Below are 26,543 nucleotides of genomic sequence, written 5' to 3' on the forward strand. Positions count from 1 at the left end.
CCCTTTAACAAGAAAGAAAGAAATGCTCAGCTAGACAACATCTTCCAATTGTGGATCTCTCCGTGATCCTGAAATCGAAAACGCACCACTTAGGCTACATCCTCAAGTGTGTGACTGAGATCAGCATTGACTCAGAGAGAGAGAGAGAGAGCGAGAGAGAGAGAGAGAGAGAGAGAGAGGGAGAGCGCTCGCGCAAGTGTTGGATCAGTCCTTCAGAGGGATCTGAGGAAACGGCGGGAGGCGCGTGCTCATTTGTGACTGCACCTCATTGTGGTGGGAGTCAAAACGCTACCTTCACGAGACTTTTTAGGCTTTCCCCTAACGGTTTAACGGTCGGAGGAACCTCGGAAGCGTGGAGAAGAGTACTACTTTTTCCAAACATGAGATTCCACAACAGCATCGGAATGTTCTTCCTCACGACGTTGAGCGCTTTAACTTCTGTTTTATCGGCGAGTAACTGTAAGTTCATTTATTTATTCTGTGAAATAATACTTTTAAACAGTATGTCAGATTATTAAACCTTATCTAGACACATTCAAACACAATATCTTTTGGAATCCTGTCAACCTGCTCACATAACGTTAATTAAAAAGCAGTTAAACCAATGCAGTTTGTAAGCAGCCAACATCAAAATCGCAGTGTTTTTTATACATTAATTATTAATAAATTAATATAGGCTATTTGTTGTATCTATTAGTGTTTTGTATTTTATATAACTTCCATTGAGGCTTTTTTTTTTTTTTTTTGATCATGATTTTAATGCATTCACTGATATTTCCAGTTAAAGTGTAGGCTACTCTTCGCTATAATTGAATACAATTTATAAATGCTAACTTTGTGGGAATGAGGCCATATATCTTAATCTCACACAGAAATGTAAAATCTTTAGATATAAGTCGGTTCTTAAATAAAGACACATAAGTAATCACGTCAAAAGAATAAGAAAGAAAACAACTCTTGTAATAGGCTACCATAAAATAGATAGAGCTTAATAGGCTGTATCCTCTTTGATCTCTCTCTCTCTCGCGCGCGCGCGCGTGGACACACACACCAAGGCGTGAGCGAGCAGAAAAACACTTCTTGAAAAGTCAAGCACTGAGTTTTTCGATCTCATTTTCGATTTTATTTAATCTGTTTGGAAGCAAGCAAGCGTGATGGGAGGAGTACCGGTACTCCAGAAATAAAAGCTTGCGATGATGGACATCTGCCGTGATCGAACAGCCTCCGATAGCTTACTGGCAAGAAAGGATGCATTCTGTGTGTATGTGTGTGTGTGTGTGTGTGTCAGTTGTCTACGTCCTAGAATAGTAAATACTCAATTCACCTCCATTGAGGATACTAGCAAGCTGGGCAAATTAGGAAAACAATTTAGAAACGTAATAAATACTGTCTTGTAAAATACAGTGTATGTGATGTTTAGAGTTAATCTTCATTCTTTGTTCACACACAGCATATCAGAGGGGTAATTTAACTTCTCGTTCTGGTAAATTGCCTGAGCCGAAACCTGACATCACCTACATTGGGGAGACTAGCAAGCTGTGAAAAATGGTAAAAAAATAAATAAAAATAAAAATATATATATTGCTAAGCTCAGTATAGAAGCATGTAAGACACCATATTAGTAAAAACAGAGAGAGTGTGTGTGTGTGTGTGTGTGTGTGTGTGTGTGTGTGTGTGTGTGTGTGTGTGTGTGTGTGTGTGTGTGTGTGTGTGTGTGTGTGTGTGTGTGTGTGTGTGTGTGTGTGTGTGTTTGTGTGTATACATACAGGTATTGCTACTATACTTGTGAGGGGACTTTTTGTGTCCGCACTAATACTAAAAAACGACTTCTATTTGTGATGGTCTTTACTTGGAAAGGCTCATAGATTGGCCTATACATATTTTGGTTTACACCCTCTATAATCAACAGGTTTGAGTGAGGGTTAGTCTCAGTGTTGATGTTTATCAAATGTCATAGTCTATGAGAAGTCACTAATGGTGAAGCCACTCAATATAGTGAAACCAATGTGTGTTTTTGGGGTGCATTGAAAGACCATTAAAGGGACAGTTCACTTAAAAATGTACAAACTACTGTACAGTACTCATGGTTTAAGTATGTACACTCTCAGAAAATAAAGTACATAATTGTACCTTTAGGGGTACAATGGCTTTAGGGGTACAATATTGTACCTTAAACTTTAAAAGAAACGGTACACTCAAAAAAATGACTCATTGGACAAACTCAATTTAATTGATGGCAGGATTTCCATCCAATAAATATGTGTAGCCCCAACTTATAAAAAACTAATTCATGCAATGAAATGTAATTAAGTTGGTCCAACTCAATTTTGACTAACTTAAATGAGTTGGTCCAACCCAATTATGAGCAACTTAAATGAGTTGGTCCAACTCAATTTTGACTAACTTAAATGAGTTGGTCCAACTCAATTATGAGCAACTTAAATGAGTTGGTCCAACTCAATTTTGACCAACTTAAATGAGTTGGTCCAACTCAATTTTGATCAAATAATTTATATGAAATGGATACATTTAAAAATAAGTTTTATGCTTCCTAAACTTAAATTAGAACATTTAATTAAAAAAAACAATTAGGAAATCCTTATTTTGTACCCCATAGAGACAAGAGACAAATCTTGATCGAGATGTTTTTATTTAAAACTCAATAGTGCAATAGTTATTTAATGTGAAAAGTACTTAGAAAAATGCATTTTAAAGCCTTTTTCCAAACATGTACAAATGTCTTTGTTCTTACTGAACACAAAGGAAGATATGTTAAAGAATATGGGAAACTGAACAGTTCTGGGCCACCATTGACTTCCATAGTAGGAAGAAAAAATAACAACTATGAAAGTCAATGGTGGCCCAGAACTGTTAAGTTTCCCATATTCCTTAACAAATCTTCCTTTGTGTTCAACAGAACAAATACATTTATACAGGTTTGGAACAACCCCGGGATCAGTAAATGATGACAGAATTTTCATTTTTGGGTGAACTATCCCTAAAGACAAGAACGACAGAAATACACACAAAAAGTGTGTAAGAAAAAGCATGTAAGAGTGTTAAAAAATAATAATAATGTGTGGTGTGTGTGCGTGCATAAGTATGTTAATGACTCAATATACAACAATGTATTCTCAAATAATTCTCATTGTGTTCTCAAAAAAAGTGCACATCTCATGCAAACAGCTTGATTTTAAATTGCTGGATTTTTGCATTCAGCCTATGTCCATCCAAGTTCATTAGGATTTTCTGGATAAACTTGAAGGTGTACTTGAGGTTGTCAGGAAAATTAAGATCAAGAGCATAAATGAGACCGAACAGCATGATGAATGCCAGGATCACGCAGTCTAGGTCCCTCAAAACCTTAATGCCCTCGATCACAACTCCTATGTCTGCTGTACAATCTCCTCTTTGGATTTTGTAAATCCCCATTTTCTGCATCCTCAGTGGCCTGGACAAAACACAAAACACTTTGGTTAAGCCCAGGTGAATTTGACCCTTTATATTTTAAAAGTAATCAGCAAATTGCATTGCTACTTTTCACTTTTACTATTACATTGTTGGCTGCCATTTATTTCCATTTTATGGACATAGACATACACATCTGAAAACTTCTACAAATTCTATTGTGTTCAGATGAACAATGAAAGGCATACACAAAGTTATTACCCCTGCAAAATTATTACTATTAAAAATATTATTTTATTAAAATGAATAAAACAAAATGATTATTCCACTAATACATATTTTATTGTGAAATTAAAATGAAAATTGAGCATTTAATAATAATCAATCATATATTCTTTTAAAACATAAAAGTACTAACAGAATTGTTGTTATATTCATAATAATCACTTACCACATACTCCTTGAAGAAAGAGTCTGGATCTTCAGTCAAGTAGATCATCAGGCCTTTCAGGGTGCACTCTCTCCTGATGTTTATGTTGTCACACTACAGCAGGGGGAAAATCAAGACTGAAATTAGCCAAATGCAGAAAGCTGTACAATAACTAGACAAAACAGAAGACATTGCATGCATTTATACTAACAGAGTCTCTGATCGCCAGGGCGTTTTTGATCTTTTGCCCCTTAACTCCTCCTTTGCTCTTGAAGATCTGCATCAGTTTATCTGAAAAGTGGTTCAGCTGTAGGAACATTGATTGCAGTGGCTTCGTAGTGATCTGCATGAACTCTGCGTTCACCTTCAAAATGGAAAAAAACAACAACAAAAAACAATTTCTTACTACGAAAAGAACCTAATAACGACTAAAATAAAACACTACATAACATGTTTACTTACTTCACTCTGCTGAAAGAGAGCTGGCCATTGATTCTTGAACACCTCTATCATGGGCATTGGCTGACGACAATGGGTTTGAAGTCTATTATGGAATGTGGATTGTGTTTCCGGTATCTGTGGGTGTTAAATGTACTGTAAATATTACTTTCAAATGCACATCCTACAAACATACACTGAACTGTTTCATTATGCCTGAGATGTCCATTTATGTGTTGAAAATAATCTTTCTGTTGCTAGCTCCTTGCATGAACACACATGATACTGGAATGTTGTTAATTCTTCTGGCTTTGGAGTTTCCTGTTTAGCATGTATTTTGTATGATTAAGAAGCTTACTCCATGTACTAAACGTGCATGGGCAATCTGTGTATGGACATGGATAGCGAAAACTGCCCCTAAAGCACACATGAGTCTGCCTAAAATGCTGCAGAAACAACTACCTGCTAGCTAGTTTCGATGGACACATTCTTTGCACTAAAAAAGAAACAATCCTAAAAAGAAGAATAAAAAAGTATTATAAGATACCATATTTAACAAATGACACAAGCAGCCTAAATCAGAATATTTGAATATGACTTACTATAAATAGGAGGTTGCTGTTCACCTGGTCATGTTCATAAAACTGTGAAAGAGAAGATGTTGATTAGGAGTGGGAACCAGTATTCACATGAAAATATGCTTTTTGTTTACATGGTTCTGTTTTACCCAACTCGTTCACTTAAAGGATTAGTTCACCTCAAAATGAAAATTTCCTGATAATTTACTCACCCCAATGCCATCCAAGATGTTCATGTCTTTCTTTCTTCAGTGGAAAAGAAATTAAGTTTTTTGAGGAAAACATTTCAGGATATTTCTCCACACAATGGACTTCAACGGTAACCAAATAGTTGAAGTCCAAATCAATGCAATTTCTAAGGGCTCTGAAGTGCTTCAAAGGGCTCTGCATGATCCCAGCTGAGGAATAGGGTCTTATCTAGCGAAACAATCAGTCGTTCGTTTTCTAAAAAAAAAAAAAATCATGAAATGTTTTCCACAAAAAAATTAATTTCTTTTCCACTGAAAAAAGAAAGACATGAACATCTTGGATGACATTAGGGTGAGTAAATTATCAGGAAATTTTCATTTTGAGGTGAACTAATCCCTTAATATTACAATTCTCTCAAGTAATTAAATTGATTTTAAAATAATTTTAAATGTTTACTTGGTACAATTGTCTATATCGTCTACAATTGTCAAAAACAGACGACTATCGTCCATTCTGTCACATTTTTCAGGTGTTCTGGTGTAACTTAGGCTAACCCGTCTGTCACTTGCTCTGATTTACCTTGGGCAGCTCAGCTACGATGTTGTAAATAGGTAGTTTACATGATCAAAGTAATCTTAATATTGAGATATAAGTTCTACCTTATGTACGTTACCTCTAGTTTTAATTATTCAAACAGGTCTTTGAACAAAAAAGGCCTGTCGTGTATTTTTTCCCCCACAGCGCTTAATGTCATATGGTGATTGTGAAACACGGAACACCTCACTTCATGATTTTATGGTGAAATGTCTTATTTTTCATGTTAGGCAGGTCAAATTTGATCAAGAAAAACGCAATGTGGCCAATTCAGCGTGAGTGAGTGACGCAGCTAAAAATAGACTCGGCGCCGAAACAATCGCGGCGATCGCAAGCCTCCAATTCATTTTATGACGGATATATCAATCCAGCTAGCAAGCCAATAAGTTAAGAACCAATTTTGCACAGTTACAGTCAAATTCGGGATCGTTAGACTGGTCTAACACAGAATTTAAACGTTGCGTGAGTAAGTTAAGCTATCGAAGGGACACTTAAAACAATTCACCTTGCATAACTTTCACTGCTGTTGCATATTTCACTCAAAATCATGATATAAGTTACACACCCTCTTACAGTGAGGTAAATTCTTTATTACAAATACTCAAACAAGATAATACTTACTTACCAATAACGAATACGACGTTGCAGTCCTTGCAGCGGCAGACGATAAAATGGCGGCCACACCCTCTGAGCATCTTCTCTGAGCTTGTCTTGCACATGCGCAAATGACGCTCTCCGAAGCCAAATTAATTTGAGTTAACCAAATTAAATGAAATCTCATAGATGACACTATTTATACATTTTACGTTAGACTTATTAAATATATATACGTATTATTCCTAATCAGATATATTTAAATAAAGTGAACACAATTTAAGTGTGTCATACCTAAGAAGGCCTTGAATCATTTTTTTGAGTGTACATATATGTACCTTTTAATGCTTTTTGACCCTCAAAAAGGTCCATATATGTACCTTGAGGTCCAATAATAATCCCTATGCAGGGCTCCAGACTAACTTTTTTTATTAGGAGCGCTGTAGCCCCTGACTTAAAATTTTAGGAGCGCAAGCAGAAAATTTAGGGGCACACCTTAAATCACCTTGCAATGCAATTATTCACATTTTCCCCCAAAATAACTGTATTACTGACAAATGCTTTGATAATAAATAGCCTTAACGTACAGAAATTACAATGTGCAGTTTTATTTTAAGTTCACAGGGCTCCAGACTAACATTTGAGGGCAGCGGCACTAAGTTCTACAGAACGTATTTGGTAGCACTGTGGGATGACCAAGCACTGAGCTTAATTTGAGGTGTATAGATAAAGTTAACTTTAATTATTATCATTCATAATGTCTTAATATTAATTCAAAAGCAAAATGAGTGACAAAATATATATTAGGGAGTGAAAATAGCCAGTAAGCGTCCTCTGCAGCTATGTTTACAATAGTAATTTAATCTTTATCTTTTTTTTTTTTAAATAAGTGTGAGTTTCCCTACTTCTTGAAACTTTTAGTTTTATAAATAGGTCTTTAAAGGATGAACAAAAAATGTTTGGTCAACACATTATTAAAAATAACATTTAAATATGATAATATAGTTTTGAAGTGCTGGAAAAATATGTGTAGGCTACTGTTATAACCACAGTATACCATAGTTACAGTTAGTGTTACTACATTAAATCCAAGGTGATTGTTGCTGATCTGTGGACCTAAAGCCTTCAATAACTTGTTCGCTCATTGCACATGTTTCTCCTGGTTTCCACGTCAGCGCTGTTTGATCTTATATGGTTTATAACAGAGAATTCTGCGTCAAATCTGAATGTTTCTCACTGGATCTCGCAGCAATGTTATTAATTCTGTCGCGAACTCAATGGATTTCTTCATTGGATCTCCACGATGTAACTGTTTCGCGTGATCGCGATCGGCCCGCGACTGGCGAGGAGCTCTGCGCTGTCTATTATTGGTTCGAACTATTAAACGGTCTGTGAAGCAGAATGAGTGCTGAGTAGCGCAGTTTTTTCCACTTTCATTTTGTTTTTATTTATTAACATGTCACGGCATACTCTATGCTTGAGGCTGAGATTGAGTGTTTAAACTGCGAAGTGCCGGCACTGTCTGCAAACTTCGTTTTCCCCGCAGTTCTGGGGTAGCCACTGCAACATTCGCAGCTCATGGAGTTCATCTCCTTACAGTACCTCAACCAGCTGAATTCTCGTAGCCAGTCTTCCCGAAAATAGTGGGTTCAGGCCTTTATCACCTTACAAACCTCTGACTCTGAATCATCATCATCCGATTGTGTCTGTCCGTGACATTGATATTTGTCTCCGTCTCCTTCCCACGGACGTTTACGCGCGCTCGATTATCTCTAGGACCCTCCCCCTCCACACATTAGCCAGTTACAGTGGCCATTCCCTATTCTTCTCACACTCATTGGCCTGCCACACATTCCAGATTCATTGACGCGCCCCTTCCACGTTTAACGTGAAAAAATAAAAAAATAAATTACTGGTCGCACATGTGCGACTGGGTGTAAAATTCAGTCGCACACTCTCAAATTTTGGTCGCAAAATGCGACCATTTGGTCGCAGTCTGGAGCCCTGCTATGGGGTATGTTAGTGTTAGATTGTGCCTTGGGGGACAGAAATGGACTCCTACTGTACCCCTGTTTCTGACAGTATATGTATGAGATGAATAATTAATTTTCCACATAACTAGGCTATTTTGTATTATTTCTTATAAAAACTCCTGATTTCAAACCACTCTTTAGAAAGCTAAATAAAACTGTAATTATGTAAGATTTAGTAAATGTTAAGTTTATGTATTAACAATATATTTCTCTGAACATTTCTGCTGGGGTCTGTTGGACACCAGTTTGAAAACCTTAGCAATACAAAGTGTGTTGGTTTGCAGGAGAGGATATAGTCTGATCGGTGAGTGTTTTGGGGTTCAGTGTGATTGGTGTGATTTCTAGTGTGCAGTAAGACAGTGCATGAGTGTGATGAGGTTATGTTTTTTTGAGGAGAATGTGGAAAGCTGCTGTCTACGAGCAATCAGCACCGCCCATGTCAGGCAGTGGTGCTGCAGCTTCTGTTAGACAGAGAAGTGGCGTTTAACTCTCTCCCCGCTGAGAACAAAAGCCCTCTGCGGTTTTCAATCTGTCTCTCACAGACTTCAGTGCCCACAAAACAGGTGTGTGAGTGATTGAACTCAGGAACCCATGCCAGGAGAAAATAACTTTCCTTTAAATAAGTTGCACTTAGGAAAAAAGTGTTCTAAAAAGACATCAACACTGAGATCAGGGCTATATGAAGAATCTCAGACAAAGCCCTAGAGTTAGCTGATTATACTGGGAGAATGCTTTTAACAAAATTTGGGTTTTGTTTTAGTGTTGTTTTTAACACATTTCCTTTTCAGCATTCTGTAAATGAAGCAGCAGTTATTCTAAGTAGCACTTTCACTTTGTAATGTGACAGCGTCTTTCTGGCATCATATCACAGAAAAACAAAATGAATTCAATTCTTAATGTCAGTGAGGTTTATTTGTGAGGCATGTGCTAGGTGTTTACATATATTGCATGTTATCATTACACTGGTAGAGCAGTAGCATTGTTTATTTTCCTGCACAGAATGTGCGTCCATATTGTACGTATGAGTCCAAATCTGCTAAGGGGTAAAAATGGTAATTAAGTGATTTTTGAACTGCATTTTCATGCAATTTTGTTGTAAGAGACAATAAAAACAACTTTGTGCATCAAAACCCCTCCAGTCCTTTCCTGGTATAATTTTTTTTTTTTAACTTGATTTTCAAAAGTCAATGAATTTGCCAAGCCAAACATGTCAGTCTCTGAGCACCATGTAATTTATTTAAGCCACAAAATAAACTTCATTTCATAAAACAAGTATAATGACCTACGCAAAAAGCAGCATGTTTTATAATTACCCAAAAATCAAACATAGTGTTTTCTTCATTTTGGTCATTTTAGATGAACTGTTAAAGGGTTAGTTCGCCCAAAAATGAAAATTCTGTCAGTAATTACTCACCCTCATGTTGTTCCAACCCCTTAAGGCTTTCGTTCATCTTCGGAACACAAATTAAGATATTTTTGATGAAATCTTGAGTGCTGGATCACTCCTCCACAGGCTTATGGACACTATAACTTGCTGGCCCAGAAAATGTATTAAAGACATCGTTAATATAGTCCAAGTGACTCCAGTGGCTCAATCTTAAATTTATAAAGCGACGAGAATACTTTTTGTGCGCAAAAACAAACAAAAATAACGACTTTATTCCACTATTCATTTCATTCTCTCTCTGTGCCTCGAGTTAGTTTACATAGTGTTTTTGCACAGCGCGTCTGTGTTGCATGTCACCACGTAGGCTCACTATTGGGCAGCGCTGGTCATGTGTGTGATGCGTGGTGACGTGCAACACAGATGCGCTACAGAAAAACACTACGAGGCCCAGAGAGAAGGAAATGAAAAGTGGAATAAAGTCGTTATTTTTGTTTGTTTTTGTGCACAAAAAGTATTCTCGTCGCTTTATAAATTTAAGATTGAGCCACTGGAGTCACTTGGACTATATTAACGATGTCTTTAATACATTTTCTGGGCCAGCAAGTTATAGTGTCCATAAGCCTGTGGAGGAGTGAGCCAGCACTCAAGATTTCATCAAAAATATCTTAATTTGTGTTCCGAAGATGAACGAAGGTCTTACGGGGTTGGAACAACATTAGGGTGAGTAATTACTGACAGAATTTTCATTTTTGGGTGAACTAACCCTTTAAAGGTGCATTTTGTACATTTTAGCCACATCTAGTGGTGAGGTTGCGAATTGCAACCAACAGAAGTTATGGTGGCCGACAGGAAAAGATGTCGTCGTCTGAGTCGGCAGGGAGTAGCCAGTAAGCAATGAGGTTTCTTTACAAAGATAAATGAAGAAATGATGTTTACTTAATTGTGTTTTATTCACTGATTTTAGCTAGCTAGCTAACACGCTTGTCCGTTTAAGGCTACTGTAGAAACATGTCGGCGCATAATGGCTATTGCAATGTAAGGGGACCCGTGGTGTATGTAGATAGAAATGTCTTATTCTAAGGTAATAAAAACATAATGGTTCATTATGTAAGGTCTTTATACACCACTGAAAACATAGTTATGTATATGATATTGCATTTCTGTCAACAGATCCTCCTAAATATTACAATGCACCTTTAAATGAGTGATCATGACATGAGTCCCTCATTCAATTTGACACTCATATGCTGATGAAATATAGGTGATTTTTATAAAATGTTGTTTAAAAGATTAAGGCAATTATTAAGGTTGATCAAATTTTGTTTTAATTTTCCAATAAAAGATGATATAATTTTTACATGGTTTGTTACTGCCCCTTAGCAGATTTTGACTCGTATACAAATTTCTTTAAGAAATATGCTTACATTGGCCTACAGCTGTTGATGTAGATTAAGGAAATTTAGGGAGCAAAGTCAGCCTGAATTATGCTCTGTCTGTGTGCTTCTCAGTCATGTTTACAGTTAGTGTTGCGTGTGTCTTGTGGGTGTTTATTTATGGAGCTGTTTTCAGTTGGTTTTCACTACATTCATGAAATGCTGAAGGGACATCGTGTTATATTTGCAATCTGTTTTAGGCGTCACTCCAAATATTGAAGCTAGATTTTAAATTATGTAGCTTTTCAGCAGTGAAGATATTTTATTGATTAAGTAGGGGGTAGAGCTGACAAACTGTAGTCTTGTTTTTCTGTTCGCCTTTCAGAATTAGTGGCCGGATTCACAAAAAAAAAGATACATTTTAAAAAATGTCTCAAATTTGATAGTGAAATCTGTGTACAAACGTTTTCACAAACAAATTATATAGGCTATATCATGATTCATCAATTACCTTATTTCTAAAATGTGTTCTAAATTTACGAATAAATGTATCAACCACTATATGAAACCACTCGCACACAAAAATCACATACTCTTGATGGGCTTATAAACATGTTAAGATGAAATATTAGTAAAAAGATCAGTATAAGAGTAAGTAAAGGTGTGTTATAGCTCAAGCTGCGAGGTAGCTCTGCATAAAGACGCAGATATGTGTATATACAGTTGGCTAATCAGAGGTCTGTAATGTCTGTATAAAAGTTGTTTATTGCATTTGAACTATGATGCCACTCTTGGCATTGTTCAAGGATCTTGCTACGTATGCTCTCAGGAGAGAAAGCGTCTTTAGAGAGCGTCACGTTTGCTGAGAGTGACGAAAGAAAAGGGTGCGGGGAAAGCCCTTATATGCACATGGTTTAAGTGTGTTTTATGCAAATTGATTACACAGTCGCTTGTTTTGAATACTCAGAATTCAACATTAGAATGAGGTTAAGAACAAATTCATATGCATTCGCACGTGTTGTGAATTAGGCGAAACGTTTTTTGTGAAATGTGCTTAAAAATACGAATAGTGCAATTTTTAGTCAGTGAGACCCAATGTTCCAAATGCAATTCTGAACCGGCAGAGTGTGGCGGTTCTTTCCCTAGACCCTCTGATCAACTCAATGAAAAACATCAAGTCTTTTTGCACTACCTGCAGATTACAGTGCTGTTCAGCACTTGGCATCATGTTTTTTAATGTGTTATACACTTTAGGTGGTTATTTCTTTAAAGTCTGTCTGTTGGATTAATTTGCACTCTGTCTTTTGGCACTCTCGCTAGAGTAAATGCACCCTGTATCTGTGTGTGTGAGTGAGTGTGATCCTGTGAATGGGTGCACTAATATGCTGAATGTTACCAAAGTTATGTTGTAATTATAAAGTTAAAAACTCTATTTGACTAATTTTGGTACAGTTGTTTTTTACTGAAGTTTAACATTCATGACCAAAACCTGTTTGCATTTTCATTGTCCAAATGTACATCCCCAGTACTTAGTGTTATGTCATAATCCTTTATTACAAGTTGGAAGTTATTTTAACTTATTTATGATTATTGATAAGGAGATTATTTTCAAGAATTTGAATTCTTCTTAAGTGCTTGGTAAACCTTTAGTTTAGGGTCCAATTCAAACTATCAACTAGTTGTCTATTAGCATGCATGTTACCTGGATTTTGGCTGTTTATTAGTACTTATAAATCACATGTTAAAGGTCCCGTTCTTCGTGATCCCATGTTTCAAACTTTAGTTAGTGTGTAATGTTGCTGTTAGAGCATAAATAATATCTGTAAAATTATAAAGCTCAAAGTTCAATGCCAAGCGAGATATTTTATTTAACAGAAGTCGCCTACATCGAACGGCCCGTTTGGACTACACCCCTCTACTTCCTTCTTTAATGACGTCACTAGAACAGTTTTTTGACTAACCTCCGCCCACAGGAATACACAAAAAAGGGGGCGTGGTCTTGTTGCGCTCCCACGGAGAAGAGGAAGAGTTGCGTTTGTAGAGTGTGTTTGTCGCCATGTTGTCGAGATGCTGTTATTTTCATCCCGGAGTCAAATCACCTTTGTTTGGCCTTGCCTGAGCGCATGCATCTCCACGTTATGGTAAGAGGAGTGACCTTTCCGGGCAGCGTGCTTTAAGCTGCTGTCGAATCACAACACAGGAACCGCTGGCAAAATTTAGAACTCGTTACGTATTTCTCGAATGCTCCCTCAATTCTACCGAAATTAGTTTATGTAATGTTACATATGGAATTTTATTGTAAGTGTTATCATTTCATATAAATCCAAACAGTCATGCTTAAAGATGGCCAACTTTAAATATCTACAATGCCAGAGCATTAAAATGATATAAATATTATATTACATGTATAGTCTCACACTTTTGCTTCTATTTTATAAACACTTGATGATTATCTAATCAAAATAACAAAATATGTATTAAAGTGATGATGAAAAAATAACCAAAACCGAATGCTTTTCTGATTTGTTTAGTTTCTGTCGGCTGTATGAACATATCAGTTTGCTATCTTACGTCTCTAGCTTTAAATATGCAACTTCTCTGCATATTTAATGCATAAAAGTGACCAGCTGGATATAAACTAATGCAAATAGATGGTAACAATTGTGACATTAAACATTCGGGTCGGACTTACGTTTATTTTTGTCAGTGTTTTAACCGCTTGAGGTACTACTAACGTTAGCGTCCTCTCAGCCTCGAAGGCAAACAAACATACTGTTGTGCTGTTCTTTCTCTACTAATGCAGCATTTAGTCAATAAATTAATCCCTTTATAATGATATGAAAAAATGTTCTGTATACATACATTTTTAGCTGTCGGTGTTTAAAAGCGCGTCTGATATCAGCGCTCTCCACGCAGCTTGTGCTCTCAGTGCAGTGCAGCACGCAGAATCACGTGTCGAAATAAACAACAGGAGGCATCAGTGATAGTTTTTATTACACCTCTAGAGGCCGCTCTTGTACTGCATGATGCCAGCAGAGCCTTCTCAGCTCTCTCTTACTGTGTAATGAATGACAGCGCGCGCTTCTCAGCCGCTCCAGCAACGGACGCAACCAGGGAAAACTATCGGTAGCCTATGTATTTTTGCCGATAACGATAGTTCCACCAATCAACTATCGGTGCCGATTAATCGGCAAAACCGACGAATCGGTCGACCTCTAATAACCATAATTAAACTACTAAACTATACCTGTTCCATCTCTATACAGCACTCTGACTCTGTAGGCATTATTGTCCGACTCGAACTGAACACTGTTACTGAGAGTTTCTGATATTATCATCATTCCGTGAGATGAAATTGTCCTGAGAGACTGAGCGCGAGCTTATGAAGCTCCGCCCCCTGTGTCGTCCAGCAGCAGCTTATTTGCATTTAAAGGGCACACACTAAAACAGCGCGTTTTTTCTGAGCCCCAAAAAATGACAATTTAAACATGCTGTAAAAAATGATCTGTTGGGTATTTTGAGCTGAAACTTCACATACACACTCTGGGGACATCAGAAACTTACTTTACATCTTGTGAAAAGGGGCATAATACGGGACCTTTAATGCCTTATTCTATGTGACCTTATTTTACATCCCTTAATCCTACCCAATATCTAAACTTAACAACTACCTTGCTAACTATTAACAAGTGGTAATTAGGAGTTAATTGAGGCAAAAGTCATAGTTAATAATGAGAATTGGACCCTAAATAGCAGTTAAGAAGCATTTTATTCATAAGAATGTTTCATGATTCCGACCACAGAAGAAGCAATTCCCGCTTCATGAATAAATCACTCTTTTTGATTCAGGTCTTTTTTTAGTCAAACTGATTAGGAAAATAGGTTTGTGTTTCAGTGTAAATCATTTGGATAGTTCACTCATGCACTGATTCGTTTGGAGTGGTTTCTCACTCAATAAAATTTAAGCATAAAATATACGAGCATATGCTATAACATGATTAAGTGAACACACACACAGAGATACGTGGGACATGGCAGAGGATACTCTCCTAATCCTCCATAAGGTATTCAATTAAAAAATGGCTTTCACCCTTAATTCCACTGCCTATTTTTTTATCCTCCAACAGATCCAACTCTGTGTGCTGGCGTGCATGAGTGCCTATCAGAGCAAAGCTGTGGAAATAAAGCTTTTTTTTTCATAAATAATAATTTATGGGATTTTAGGGAATAAATAAATACATAAGAATGGTAATCGTAGTTATGAAGTAATCAATTTAAACTATTTGAAATTTTTCTTTTATTTTAAAATGTGCATATATTCACTCTTATTCGTATATGTCTAATGTGGAAAACGCAAAAGTTTCTTGTCTCGTCACATTCATTTATAAATTACATGAATCATGATTGCCTATTTTCAACTCAAATTGGCAAAATTAGACAAAATCATTGGCTTTGGTCTGCCCCCACTCCACCTATGATCCAAAGCACTAAAAGTTTGAAATGCCAGCAGCAGATGATCATAAATAATCACAAAATGCCCTGTGTAAAAATATGTGGAAGATTTGTGAGGCACTGACATCTGAAATAATCAAAATTCAGCTTGCCAAGAGATCAGTGTGATTGTTTTCTGCTGACCCCAAAGCTGAGGGTCCAATCAGTGTTGTCTGCAGGACGGCCCAGATGCTTACTCAAATTCGCAAGAAATTATTGTTAAAACTGGATGTACAGGATGCATTTGTCAAAAGAATAAAAGATGTACTGTAATGTCTTTGATTTGACTGTCTGACTCCTCATCATTGACCTCATCTTGACATTATTTATTTCTCTTTGGAAATAAACAAAAATGATTATACGTATTAGTATTATTAATTAATTTGTGCGCATAATGTTTTATTGGGTGGTGTTACAATTAATATGACTGACAAATCTAGAGAATGCACTAGTAATATCTGCACTAGTAGTTATCATCACTAGTAGCGAGTACTAACTTTCTTTATTACATTAAATAAATAGAGTCAGCATAAACTGTTCACAATTTGCTCATTATAATTTGGCAGTGTTTACATATTACAGGTTATTTATTTTCTCCAAACACCCAAGACAAGTACAAGAATCTTGAGTTTTCTAAATAAACTCAATTACCTCTACAGTCACTTAAATTGCTCTTCACTGCCAATAATGTCAGAGCTGCATATAGTCTGTGTCGTCCTAATAGCCGCAGTGTTTGTGAACTTTCAGAGGATCAGTGAAGCAAGGTGGGCTTACTGACTGCAGAAAGACGTGTTTGGTGTCATGTGCTGTCTCAGAGAATTGCTCGTGTTAATGTATATTCAAGGCTGTTAGATGCTGTAGTTACTTTTTATAAAGGTTACAACACCACTTCTATTTTAGATGTGGTTGATGAATGTTCACTCTGTTTTGCTGCATCTCATGGATTCTCATAGAATATCGTATTTAATTAAAAGGGACATAGTTGTTATGTTGTGTTCCCACATTAAGGTCCCAATAGACTGGTTTTCACATCCACAAGTGTCCCATTGATTTTTACAGGCTATTTTCTTAGCTCCTGCAAATTTTGCCATTCCGCCTTTGTTGTGTTAATAATTTAGCATATTGCTGGGCCTGTGCAGTTCTTGGTAAAATTAGGTGATATTTTTATAAGACATTTTTGTTTACCTTCCTTTGAAATCTCTTTCTTGGTAAAAAAAAAACATCACTGCCCTAGACCACAGGTTCTGATTGGAGGGCATTATTCTATAGTCTCTTGCTTTTAGTCGGTCTATCTCTGTACTGATCTTAGAGGAACTTGATGGATGTGATATTCTAAGGATCCGGTCAGGTGGGGGAGTTTGGCGAGAGGGCCCTCCCAGTCACAAACAAATGGTGATAGGACCCTCCCAGTCACACACAAAGATCAAAGCAGGCAGGCAGGGATTTACAGAGATTAAAGCAAAGTGAAGGACAAACAAAATCCTCCCGAGTTTTGATGAGGGGAAATTAAGGCCACGGCTCAGGATCGGATAAATACAAACAGAGCGCCTGCCAAATGACACATCTCAGACAGAAAAAAAAAAAAAAAAAAAAAACATGCACACACAAATAACATGTTTTCGGCTTTCATAATTCTGCTTGTCAAAGTTTATGTTTTTTTTATGATTTTTTTTTTTTAAGGCCAGGAGTTATTAATCAGGGAAGACTCGAGAGAGAGTTTGATGAGATCACTTGGAGTTGGAGCATGTTTTTACTCTCCCTTATAATAATAATAGAGGAAGAAGAAGAAGAATGTGTATTTTTATAATCCATTTTAAATGTCTTAATCTAACTGAATTTCATCATGCTATTTAGAGTAAGAATTATAGAAATATAGCCTTCCCCAGCCTGCCCACTGAACAGAACACAATCAGGATGTCATTAAAATAATTATTTTGTTACAATGAAATGAAAAATGGCATAATATCATTAGGATCTATTGTCATAAAAATGCTGCTCATTGCTCAGTTTGACCTGTCCTGTGGTGTGATTCCATGTAAAACATCTTTAAATGTACTCTAAGCGATGTCACGCGTTTTTTAGGCCAAAACATTTTTTGTCACATACAGCAAACATCTCCTCACCATCTGCTAGCTGCCTGTCCCCTGAACACACTGAAAAAAAACGCAGTCTCTGCAGACACCACAGGCTCCACAAACGGCCAAAAAAACAAACTGGGCTAACCCGCACCACGAAACATAACAAACTGTTCTAGCCAATAACCGACAAGAAGGATTTGGGGTGGGGTTTGGGGGGTTACTGAGCGGCTGAGGAGGAGGGAGGGTCTAGCTAGCCTTCGTTTTGTTTGACAACACTTTTAACGTCAACAAGAAGTGACGTCACCCGACATCACTTAGAGCACCTTTAAATAGCATTTTTCAAATTGTATTATAATTATTGTGAATTATCATTGACATTAAGAGAACACGTGAAATACTTTTTAAAAATCCATTTGTCTCACAGCAGGACCATTAGATCTCAGTTTGAGATAAAAAATATTAATTTTAAAGTGTCAAAAATGTCATATTTAAAAAAAGTTCATGTCTGTTTGCCCACTATCTTTTCACAGTTTTTGGAAAGAGATTTCAGATCCATTTCTGTGGTTTAAATCTCAGAGAATTTTATTATACTGTGCATCAGATAATAGTATCTAAAGGGCCAAACAGAGTTATTTGTCAGGCAATCTTATCAAAGATCCTATTTACACTGCAAGTACTGCTGTCATTCCGCTGGGAGATGATTTAAACAATGCCTGGCGGAAACACTGTGGAAACCAGTTAATCTGCCATTAATCTCCCACCTTAATCAGCGCTATCGTGGCGGCCCATCAGATGGGTGATCGATCCCGCAAGCTATAAATAGCTTAGAGCAGCGTGGGCTAAATAACTATATGACGTGATGTACGTTCATTAGACCTGGATGCTTGAGGTGTTTAGCACATCCTGTCCTTTCTGAGATAATCATAATCACTTCCTCTCTTTCACTTTATCCTGCATTGTTTACAGCTGTTGAAAACTGTTCTGTGATCCCTCTATACCAGGAGTCGGGAACCTGTTTTACATGAATTGACATGTCAGCCTCCAAATTAAATCTGTTATATAGTATAGACCAATATGCAGTATGCTTTTCCCAAAAAGTTTTTGTACACTTAAATTACAGTTAAAAATTTAGAAACTTGCATCTCATACAGTGACAAAAAGCTTTTCTCAAAACTTCTCTGAGCCTATTTTGATATTGATTTTGACCAGCTGTCTCCAAATTGACTGATTGTCCAAATTTGTCAGCTGACTCCAATCCTTATTTTTATGTATGTCTAAAATCACCTATCAATCAATTTGGACTCTTTAAAAATTAGTGTTACATGTTATGAACAAATGCTTTTTATAAAATACAAAGTATTTTAGTAATACTTTATAGGGGTGGGAATCTTTTGGTACCTCACGAGATTCAAATCGATTCTTAAGGTCACGATTCGATATGTGCATAGATTTAATTGTAGTTTACTGTTTTTTGTTACTTTTCTTATTTGACTGCGATAGACAGTTTAATAGGTCTAGAAGGGAAAAAAATCCTACTGAATTAAATGTGAACCTTTATTTTAGTTAGGTTTTCTTCCCATTTTAGTCAATCCAATATTATACAATCAATACAAAATTTTCATTAACATTAATGAAATTTATGGCAACAGTTTATGAGGCTGCTAGCTGTTTCTTTAAGAATGAATGCACGGATATAGTTACACATCCGATTTTCTCCCATTTGTTTTCGTTTGTGTAGGACATAACCGACTCCGTTTTCATTGGATGCTCCACATGATGTGCATTTTGACATAATTGTGTGTGTAGCTGTGAAAGAGAACTGAATTTGTGATCGCATGCATGTGAGAGGCGGCATCTGTGTGTGCACTTCGGCTGTGTGTCGGTCAGCGCGAACACTGCATTGAGTCCTTGTTCGCGTCTTATTGTGATTAACGTCAATAACTGTAAGTTACTTTAAGTAGTACTTCGAAGTTAATGAAGTGTAACATTTTATAAAATCGATTTTTGAAATTTGTGAATTGATACAAATCGGTAGAAGATAGAATCACGATTAATTATGAATCTCCATTTTAAACAATTGTTGTAAATAATTTGAAATCAAACTGCTTTTTGTGAAATATTTTGCGTGAAAAGCAGGGCCACTGTAGTATTTAATATGCTTTATTGAAGTAATATCCTTTTGTTTTACAAAGTATTGCTTTGTGTGCGAAAATCAGCAAAACAGAAGACCAAAGTGTGTAATTGCTGCAGCACTGCTGTTGCTGCGAGTAGGACTGCGCGACCCACAGGACAGTAGATCCATTACTAGAGCGCTCCACTTTTTGTTTGCAGATCAGTTTCTGGTTTGTGCAAGTTAATGGAACAGATCTCTGCGCTCTTCAGTGGGCCGTGAGTGTAAACAGATCCACTCTCCAGTGATTCGCACTGTGCGGTTCTGCTGTGTATTGCAGTTTCATCCCACTTTTGGAGTGTTTGGCTTCCCATAAAGCTTTATAACTCAATAAAACTGTCTGTGTGATTACAAAGAAGGATTGCTGAAAGATTTGTGCAGATATGATTGACTTCAGCATTTCTAAAATAAACAACTAAATAAAATTATATGCATAATATTCCTCTCTCCTCTGTTATTGCTTGCATTCCAGTGATAACACCTCCGTGTTCCAATGGCGGCAAACTTGCCTAAGTTCCTTGCCGATCCCTGCTTTGTACTCTTTCTTATTACCAGCATTCCCTTATTCTCTTCCTCTGATTTCTCTTTGCCATTCCTGCCCCCTTTCTCTCTTTTCTGTGCCCCCTGGACCACATGATTAAAGGACTCCTGCCCAGGACACATTGAGGATGCACAGTAATAATATCTGACCTTTTGAACAATGACCATGTGTGGTTCCACTCTCAAGCAGCACAGAATGAAGAGTGCATCAGAGACACAGACCTGCCTGAGACATCACTGACTCAGGTCCACCTTTCTTAGTCCTAAAATTCCACATAATGTCTGTCATTCAGCCACTTCAAAATGCTGCTGCTCCCGGGGTTATTTAGTCATGGAAAAATATAATTATATGCCAGTTGCTAGGCAAACACTTTACCGTGGTCTCTGTCATTGTTATGTTGTGATGTGAACATGTGTGCATGTGCATACGGCTAAAAGAGAGGGAGAACGTGAAATTGTAGATGTGTTTTTTTTTTTTTTGTTTTTTTGTGTCGAAAGGTCATTGATGTGCTCCTGTTGATGACGGGGCTTGAAAAGAAGTGCTTTTGTTTTAACCATGAAGGGCCATAAACCATTTTCATGAAAGATAAAAGCGCGCATTTTGATTGGCTGATGAGGTGAAAGTGTTCCAGCTGAGGATACTTATGAAGCCATCAACAATGGTGGATTCACAACAGTGTTTCTGAAGAACATTTCATTGTTCTTTTCAGTATGAATGCTAATGAATTGATATCACATACACCAAATCCAATAGTTCAATTGTCTGTAATGACTGTTTAGGATATTTCTTTAGTGGGATGTGTTCTCATTATTTTGGCTTAACCAGCGGTGCCCAATCCTGGAGATACTGCAAAGTTCTGCTTGTACCAGCTAAATAAGATCTCGAGGAACACTTAATTATAGACAGGTGTTTTGAAGCAGCGTTGGAGCTCTACAGAATGATTTTTTTTTTTTTATGAAACATACACATTGAAAAAAACGTTTACAATAAGATCAATAACAGCTAACATAGGCTGAATTTTCATTTGATATGGTTTCAGTGATTCTCGAAACGTCTTACAGTGGCAGACCCTGCCCACGTTTGCTCTGAAGTTATCTGTCAATAAAATATCTAAGAATTGGTTTGTGTTGATAAAATACCTCTTGTTTTTCTGCTAGGTTCAACTGTCTACATTTTAATAAATGTGTTTGATATCTTTCTTAGGAAGAAAAACAGAATTGACAGGAATCGTCTGCATTATTCATATAAAGAACTGTAATAAAACTACTCATTAATATATTTTTGAAGGTATCAGCCATGTTTTGAAATATAAAGCTAGTTATTTAGTTTTAAAGGGGTTGCTTGAATGAGGCTAATGCAGAATTAAATATATATGATCTGTAAAATATGTATAGAATTTCAAAGAATATTCACTTGCTCAGCTTTTGTAGTGATTGTCAGTTTCTCTCAAAATGGGTCAACAAGCATCTGAATAAAGCCTGCTGGATCAGTTTTCACAGAGTATCGTCCTATTCTTAGCTCTTGTTCGTTTGTTGACTCCACATGTAATGTTTCAAAATCTTGAGTGGGATTATTAGTTTGTGTAAGTCCATCCCTTGTCTGTGCTTACGGTAATTAAACATTAGTCATTTTATGTGCCCTTATCATCTGTAACATCTTCAGGTCTAGACACTCCATTGGGAAATTATTTGTTTAATGAAAAAATCCTGTTAGAAATATTGCTGGAGTCAACAAGACCTCCAGTGTTTTTAAAATCCTGACACTGCCTGTTTATTAATTTCCCACACACACAAAAAAAAATGGCCTGATAACTTTCAGGACATGTGAAAGTTCTGAATTATGTGCTTCAGTGAAATTTATAAGGTCCTTAATTCAGACGTGAAATATTTTGTTGTCCTCATCAAATGATGTCACACCCTTGAGGGTGTCACATAAACGTCAGGTATATCATTTGCAATCTCTGAGGTTGTATTTCAGTGCAAACAAATCAACCTCAGATGAACTTTGCAGAACATCTAGTAGGACACTTCATCACTTTCTTCAGTGAACTTTCTTAAAATGCTACTTATTACTGTAGGAGTAAATCTGAGGGGGATGCTGTGTGTCATTTGCTCAGCTGAGAGTGAAAGGACGATGCCGCAGCTGTTCTCTCTGATGCAGCGGAGAGCACTGCTGACTCAGATTATGGCTCCCTTATGGTGGCAATAACACATGTGAGCCCCCTCACAATGGCGAGACTTCTCTCTTTTCTCATTAAGTTGAAGAGAAAGTGGGAGTGTGTACATGTGAGATGGTGAGAAAGGAGGAGGAAAATCAGAAAATGAAGAGTGGGTGAACAGATAGATGGGCGAGATTGAGGAGTAGAGAACAAAAGAGATGGAGAGATGGCTATTGGGAGCGTCAAACTTGGGAGTAGGCAATTCAATGTCAAATGAGTGATTGTCAGGCAAAATGTTGCCACAAATGCAAAGGCCCTCTAAATAAGGATATATTTTTACCCTGGTCCATGGAGAGTGCTGCAAAGTGCTTACGCTGCTGAAACAGGAGAGAGCTTTAAAATGCTCCCTGGACACAGCTAATGGTTCCCTAACCTGCTGTTCATTGTTTTGTTATTCTGACGATACATGCATATTCTGGAAGCTTGAGACTAATGTGTTTGGGCTGTCGAGCTGCGGTTCATTAGAGTTCTTTTGATCTGTGTGTTTCCGTTGAGAAGGCCATTGAAGGATGCAAGAGAAGCAGATCACGGCATGTTATTTACAATAATCTATAAAAAAGTACAATAATCTTACCTTTGGTATGGTCTCGCATGAACTTCCTGGGCATTTAGTCTTTGTCCTTACAGAAGCAGCTAGTGTGCTTGATGGATAGTTGTATGATTATCTGTATAATGTCTGTACGGTGATATATAAAGAAGCAGTTTGCAATTGGTTGTACATTCCTTGCTTTAAAAGCGTCCTGGACTGATGGCCACAGAAATGTTTTCTTCATTCTCTTTCATCCAAACTGAAAAGGGTCCTGACCTTTATCAAATGGGTATTCTTGCCAAGCACACTGAGCAGAAATTCGAAAGACTAAAATTACTACTGCTGTAATGAACTGACAAGATTTGAATGAACACTCTGATTCAACTTGTGCTGTCACACACTGTACCCGATAATAAAATGTATCTTCTTTGAGCCTTCCTTTTTTTTTTTTTTTTTTTACTCCTATTATAATACTCACAATCTCAGATGAGTATAAAATTCCTGACAACCTAGATACTTTAAACCTGTTGAAGTGAATTCTTAAAAAAAATAGGCCGGGTTCAGTGAAAAACCAGCACTGACAATTCAGTCGGATGAAAGGCAGACTACATGTAACAGCTTGCAAGACTCAAGACTTTAGTTAACTCTCACAAACTGGCCGTTTCTACAGAGAACAGATGTCTTTACATCACACCTTGCACAATTAAACTATGCCACTACAATTAAAAGAGTTTTTTTGTTTCAGATTCGAACCCCATTAATGAGCTGAAATTCTTTTTTAAGTAAATTGTGTCCAGTAAAACAAAAGGTTTTGAGTTAATATTTATTGCATGCCAAAACAATACTTTTGAAGTCATGTAATAAAATTTAAAGTCATATAATATTCAATATTTTAACTAATGAATCATATAATACAATAAAATAAAAATCAGATGATAATATTTATATAATTGAATAAACCCTTAACTGTTTTCCATTTCAAATAAAGAACTAAAGACAAAAGTTTATTTTGTTTGGTTTTAACGCAACTTTTCATTCTTTTTTTATCCAGATTACTGTGAAGAGCCATTGATGACATCACTACCCCCGACTTCCTTCCAGAACTCATCAAAATTTTCTGACAGGAGGTCACCACACTATTCTAAACTCAACAGAAGAGATGGTATGTGCTCATGTCTTCATGTTCTCTTGCCCTGTTTGTATTAAATAACATCCAGTTGTCTGTGTTTATGTGACTAGAGAATTAAGCAGAAGGGAAATTTGTCCTTGTCAGGAAAAGTGTTGACGTATAGCTTTTTCTTTGTATGAATACCTAACGTAATGCGATTTAGCTTCCACAAACATTGCAAAAAATTATTAGAAGACTTTATACTTTCATTGGAGGGAATATAACAGTCCGCTGTTATCCATGAGCAGTACTGATGTGAAAAGTTCTGGTAATTAGCTGTACCTGAAGCAAGATTTGAAAGTGTTTTAGAAGTCATTTCTTAAGTGTGACAACACATAGACAAACATAAATCTCTACTGACAATATGCAACTTATTTATAACCACTCAAAATGTAAATATAAATATAGACTCAAAGGAAGCTAGAGGAACTGAAAGAAGTTTAGAAACTTTTTCTTATGGTAATCAAATTTAATTTGTAATGGGTGTTTTTCCTCTTAATGCCGGTGTCAATGAATATTCGAATCAGTGTTGTTTGTCAATTGTCAAGCAACAGCTATTCTTTTCCAGGTCTGTATTTCCAAAAAGAAGAATAAGCCTAGGTAGATTGGGACCAATGGTCTCTTTGATCTACTAGGTTTACAATGCCTTTAGGAAATACAGAACTGGTTCGCTTTTTGAATAACACCATATCCTAACCAGACTTGATGCGACGCCACAACACTCGATTAAAAGGCATCTTTTTTATATTTCCGTGACATTGCGGCTGGAACAACACCTTACAAGGTATGACAATGATAGACTCATGTACCGATTATTTTCTTTATTTAATGTTAAAAGCATTTATTACTGAAAGCTACAATGAATAATACACTTCAGATCTTGAAAACAAAGGAATGGCTGTGATTTTGATTGGTTGTGTCACTTCTTGTAGTCGTGTTATATCTTGGGGTCTGCTTAGGACACGGTGTAAGATTTTCCTTACTTGAAAGTGAAGTGAAAGTGAAAGGAAAGTTTAGCCAAAATGAATATTCTGTCATCCCCCTCAAGTCATTCCAAACCTGTGTGAGTTTTTTCTTCTGTGGTACGTAAAATATGATATTTTGATTTGAGATCTATCTCAGTGGGTTTTTGGACACAGAAAAATCAGTCCTAATTGAAAAAAGTGGAACAGGGCATGGCACATGGAAAATGGAACAATATGAGGGTGAGTAAATGATGATTTTATTTTTGGGTGAACTGTATCCCTTTTCATCAGAAATGCTGGTGGATTGAGGTTTCCAGAACAACAACAGCCCCAAAAACCATCGGGATCAAACCCAGAAGGAGTATAATGGCTGCTCATGATTTGCTTAATGATCCTAAAACATTCACAGACAAAGTATATTGCCAGACTGAGCTTTGGCAAAGCACGAGGTATAACAAGAGGACTGTGTAAATTATGGCTAAGCAAACGTGTTGTGGTTTTTACTTCAGGGAGGTGAAGAACAGTTTGATTAATGCAACCTAACAATCAGCAGCTGATTACAGTCTGAAGAAGCACTTGAGAAAACTCCCCAGCCAATTATGCAGTTAAGCATAGACAGGCCAGAAATACAAGCTTATGTTGAGGCCCTTTGAGAGTGTTGTTTTGTGCATTGTAAGTTGTTTGACCTCATGGGCCAAACACACTCCAAGAACTTCCTTATGATGCTTGGTTGCACTCGCAAATTATCACAATACCAAACTTGGTAGTAGATTTGTAACTTTTTGGATTAACAGTGTCTTCTAGCGGTAATAAGTGGGGCTACGATATGGCGGCTTGCCCTTGTCACCCCCAAGGCATTTCTTTTTCTCATCATGCCTCTTTCTTAGTAACAGCAGGAGGTTTTCTTTCACTGTGAGACACAGACAGGCAGCCCGTTCCCAGTCACTGCCAGCCTGATCCAAACGTGTGCAGATACCAAAGGTTATCTTTAGATCTATCCATCTATTTATTATCTGTCTCTGATTGTCATTAGAATACAAGATCTGTAAGTTGTCATTTATGTCTGTGCCTGTTATTTATGCCAGCTTGGAAATTATTTAATAAATGAAACAAACCGCCCATGCTAAAAAAAAAAAAAATTCTGGATGCACACACTAAAAGAATCTTATCTGTCTTCTCATGGAGCCTACGGTAAAATCCAACAAGTTCAGAGTGTTCATCCTGACCTTGTGTGAAAATCTTTACAGATGATATGTACCTAGTCACTGAACAGCACTGATAAAGCATTTAGTATCCGGCCATCTTGTTCTGACTTGCCCCGAGGCAACCCTGTCACACCTGACCTTGAGGGTTTCCTTT

General features: G+C 36.9%; 2 protein-coding genes across 6 annotated transcripts in view; one reads left to right on the plus strand and one right to left on the minus strand.

Moving 5' to 3' along the window:
• Positions 1 to 212: 212 nt before the first annotated feature.
• Positions 213 to 26,543, plus strand: part of cntnap5l (contactin associated protein family member 5 like) — a 78,884-nt gene continuing 52,553 nt past the window's right edge. The window contains exons 1-2 of the mRNA XM_081357393.1: positions 213 to 459; positions 24,103 to 24,213. Coding sequence (XP_081213519.1) covers positions 381 to 459; positions 24,103 to 24,213 — 190 coding nt within the window. The 5' untranslated portion in view covers positions 213 to 380. The remainder of the gene's footprint in view (positions 460 to 24,102; positions 24,214 to 26,543) is intronic.
• Positions 2,634 to 6,313, minus strand: LOC308686201 (uncharacterized protein). 5 transcript variants are annotated; one of them, XM_081358665.1, is made up of 7 exons: positions 6,259 to 6,313; positions 4,879 to 4,920; positions 4,739 to 4,789; positions 4,301 to 4,414; positions 4,050 to 4,202; positions 3,860 to 3,952; positions 2,634 to 3,451 (listed from the first exon to the last, which is right to left on the minus strand). In XM_081358665.1, exons 4-7 carry the CDS (start codon positions 4,355 to 4,357, stop codon positions 3,365 to 3,367), a joined length of 390 nt encoding a protein of 129 aa, XP_081214791.1. In that variant the 5' UTR covers positions 4,358 to 4,414; positions 4,739 to 4,789; positions 4,879 to 4,920; positions 6,259 to 6,313; the 3' UTR covers positions 2,634 to 3,364. The 5 variants fall into 5 exon arrangements, with proteins under 5 accessions (XP_081214791.1, XP_081214790.1, XP_081214792.1 ...); XM_081358664.1 differs by having other exon boundaries at positions 6,263 to 6,285; XM_081358666.1 differs by lacking the exon at positions 6,259 to 6,313 and adding an exon at positions 5,067 to 5,187.

The sequence above is a fragment of the Scardinius erythrophthalmus genome (assembly GCF_964197995.2).
Source record: "Scardinius erythrophthalmus genome assembly, chromosome: 25".
Lineage (NCBI taxonomy): Eukaryota > Metazoa > Chordata > Actinopteri > Cypriniformes > Leuciscidae > Scardinius > Scardinius erythrophthalmus.

What these genes read in the sequence shown, in the direction of transcription:
- LOC308686201 (XM_081358662.1), bottom strand. Translation starts at nt 5,090, where the DNA reads ATGAACATCTTGGATGGCATTGGG. An exon ending in CTCTCTTTCAGCAGAGTGAA is followed by an intron (nt 4,203 to 4,300) that starts GTAAGTAAACAT and finishes TCCATTTTGAAG; the next exon opens with GTGAACGCAGAGTTCATGCA. An exon ending in CTTTCTTCAAGGAGTATGTG is followed by an intron (nt 3,452 to 3,859) that starts GTAAGTGATTAT and finishes TGTTTTGTCCAG; the next exon opens with GCCACTGAGGATGCAGAAAA.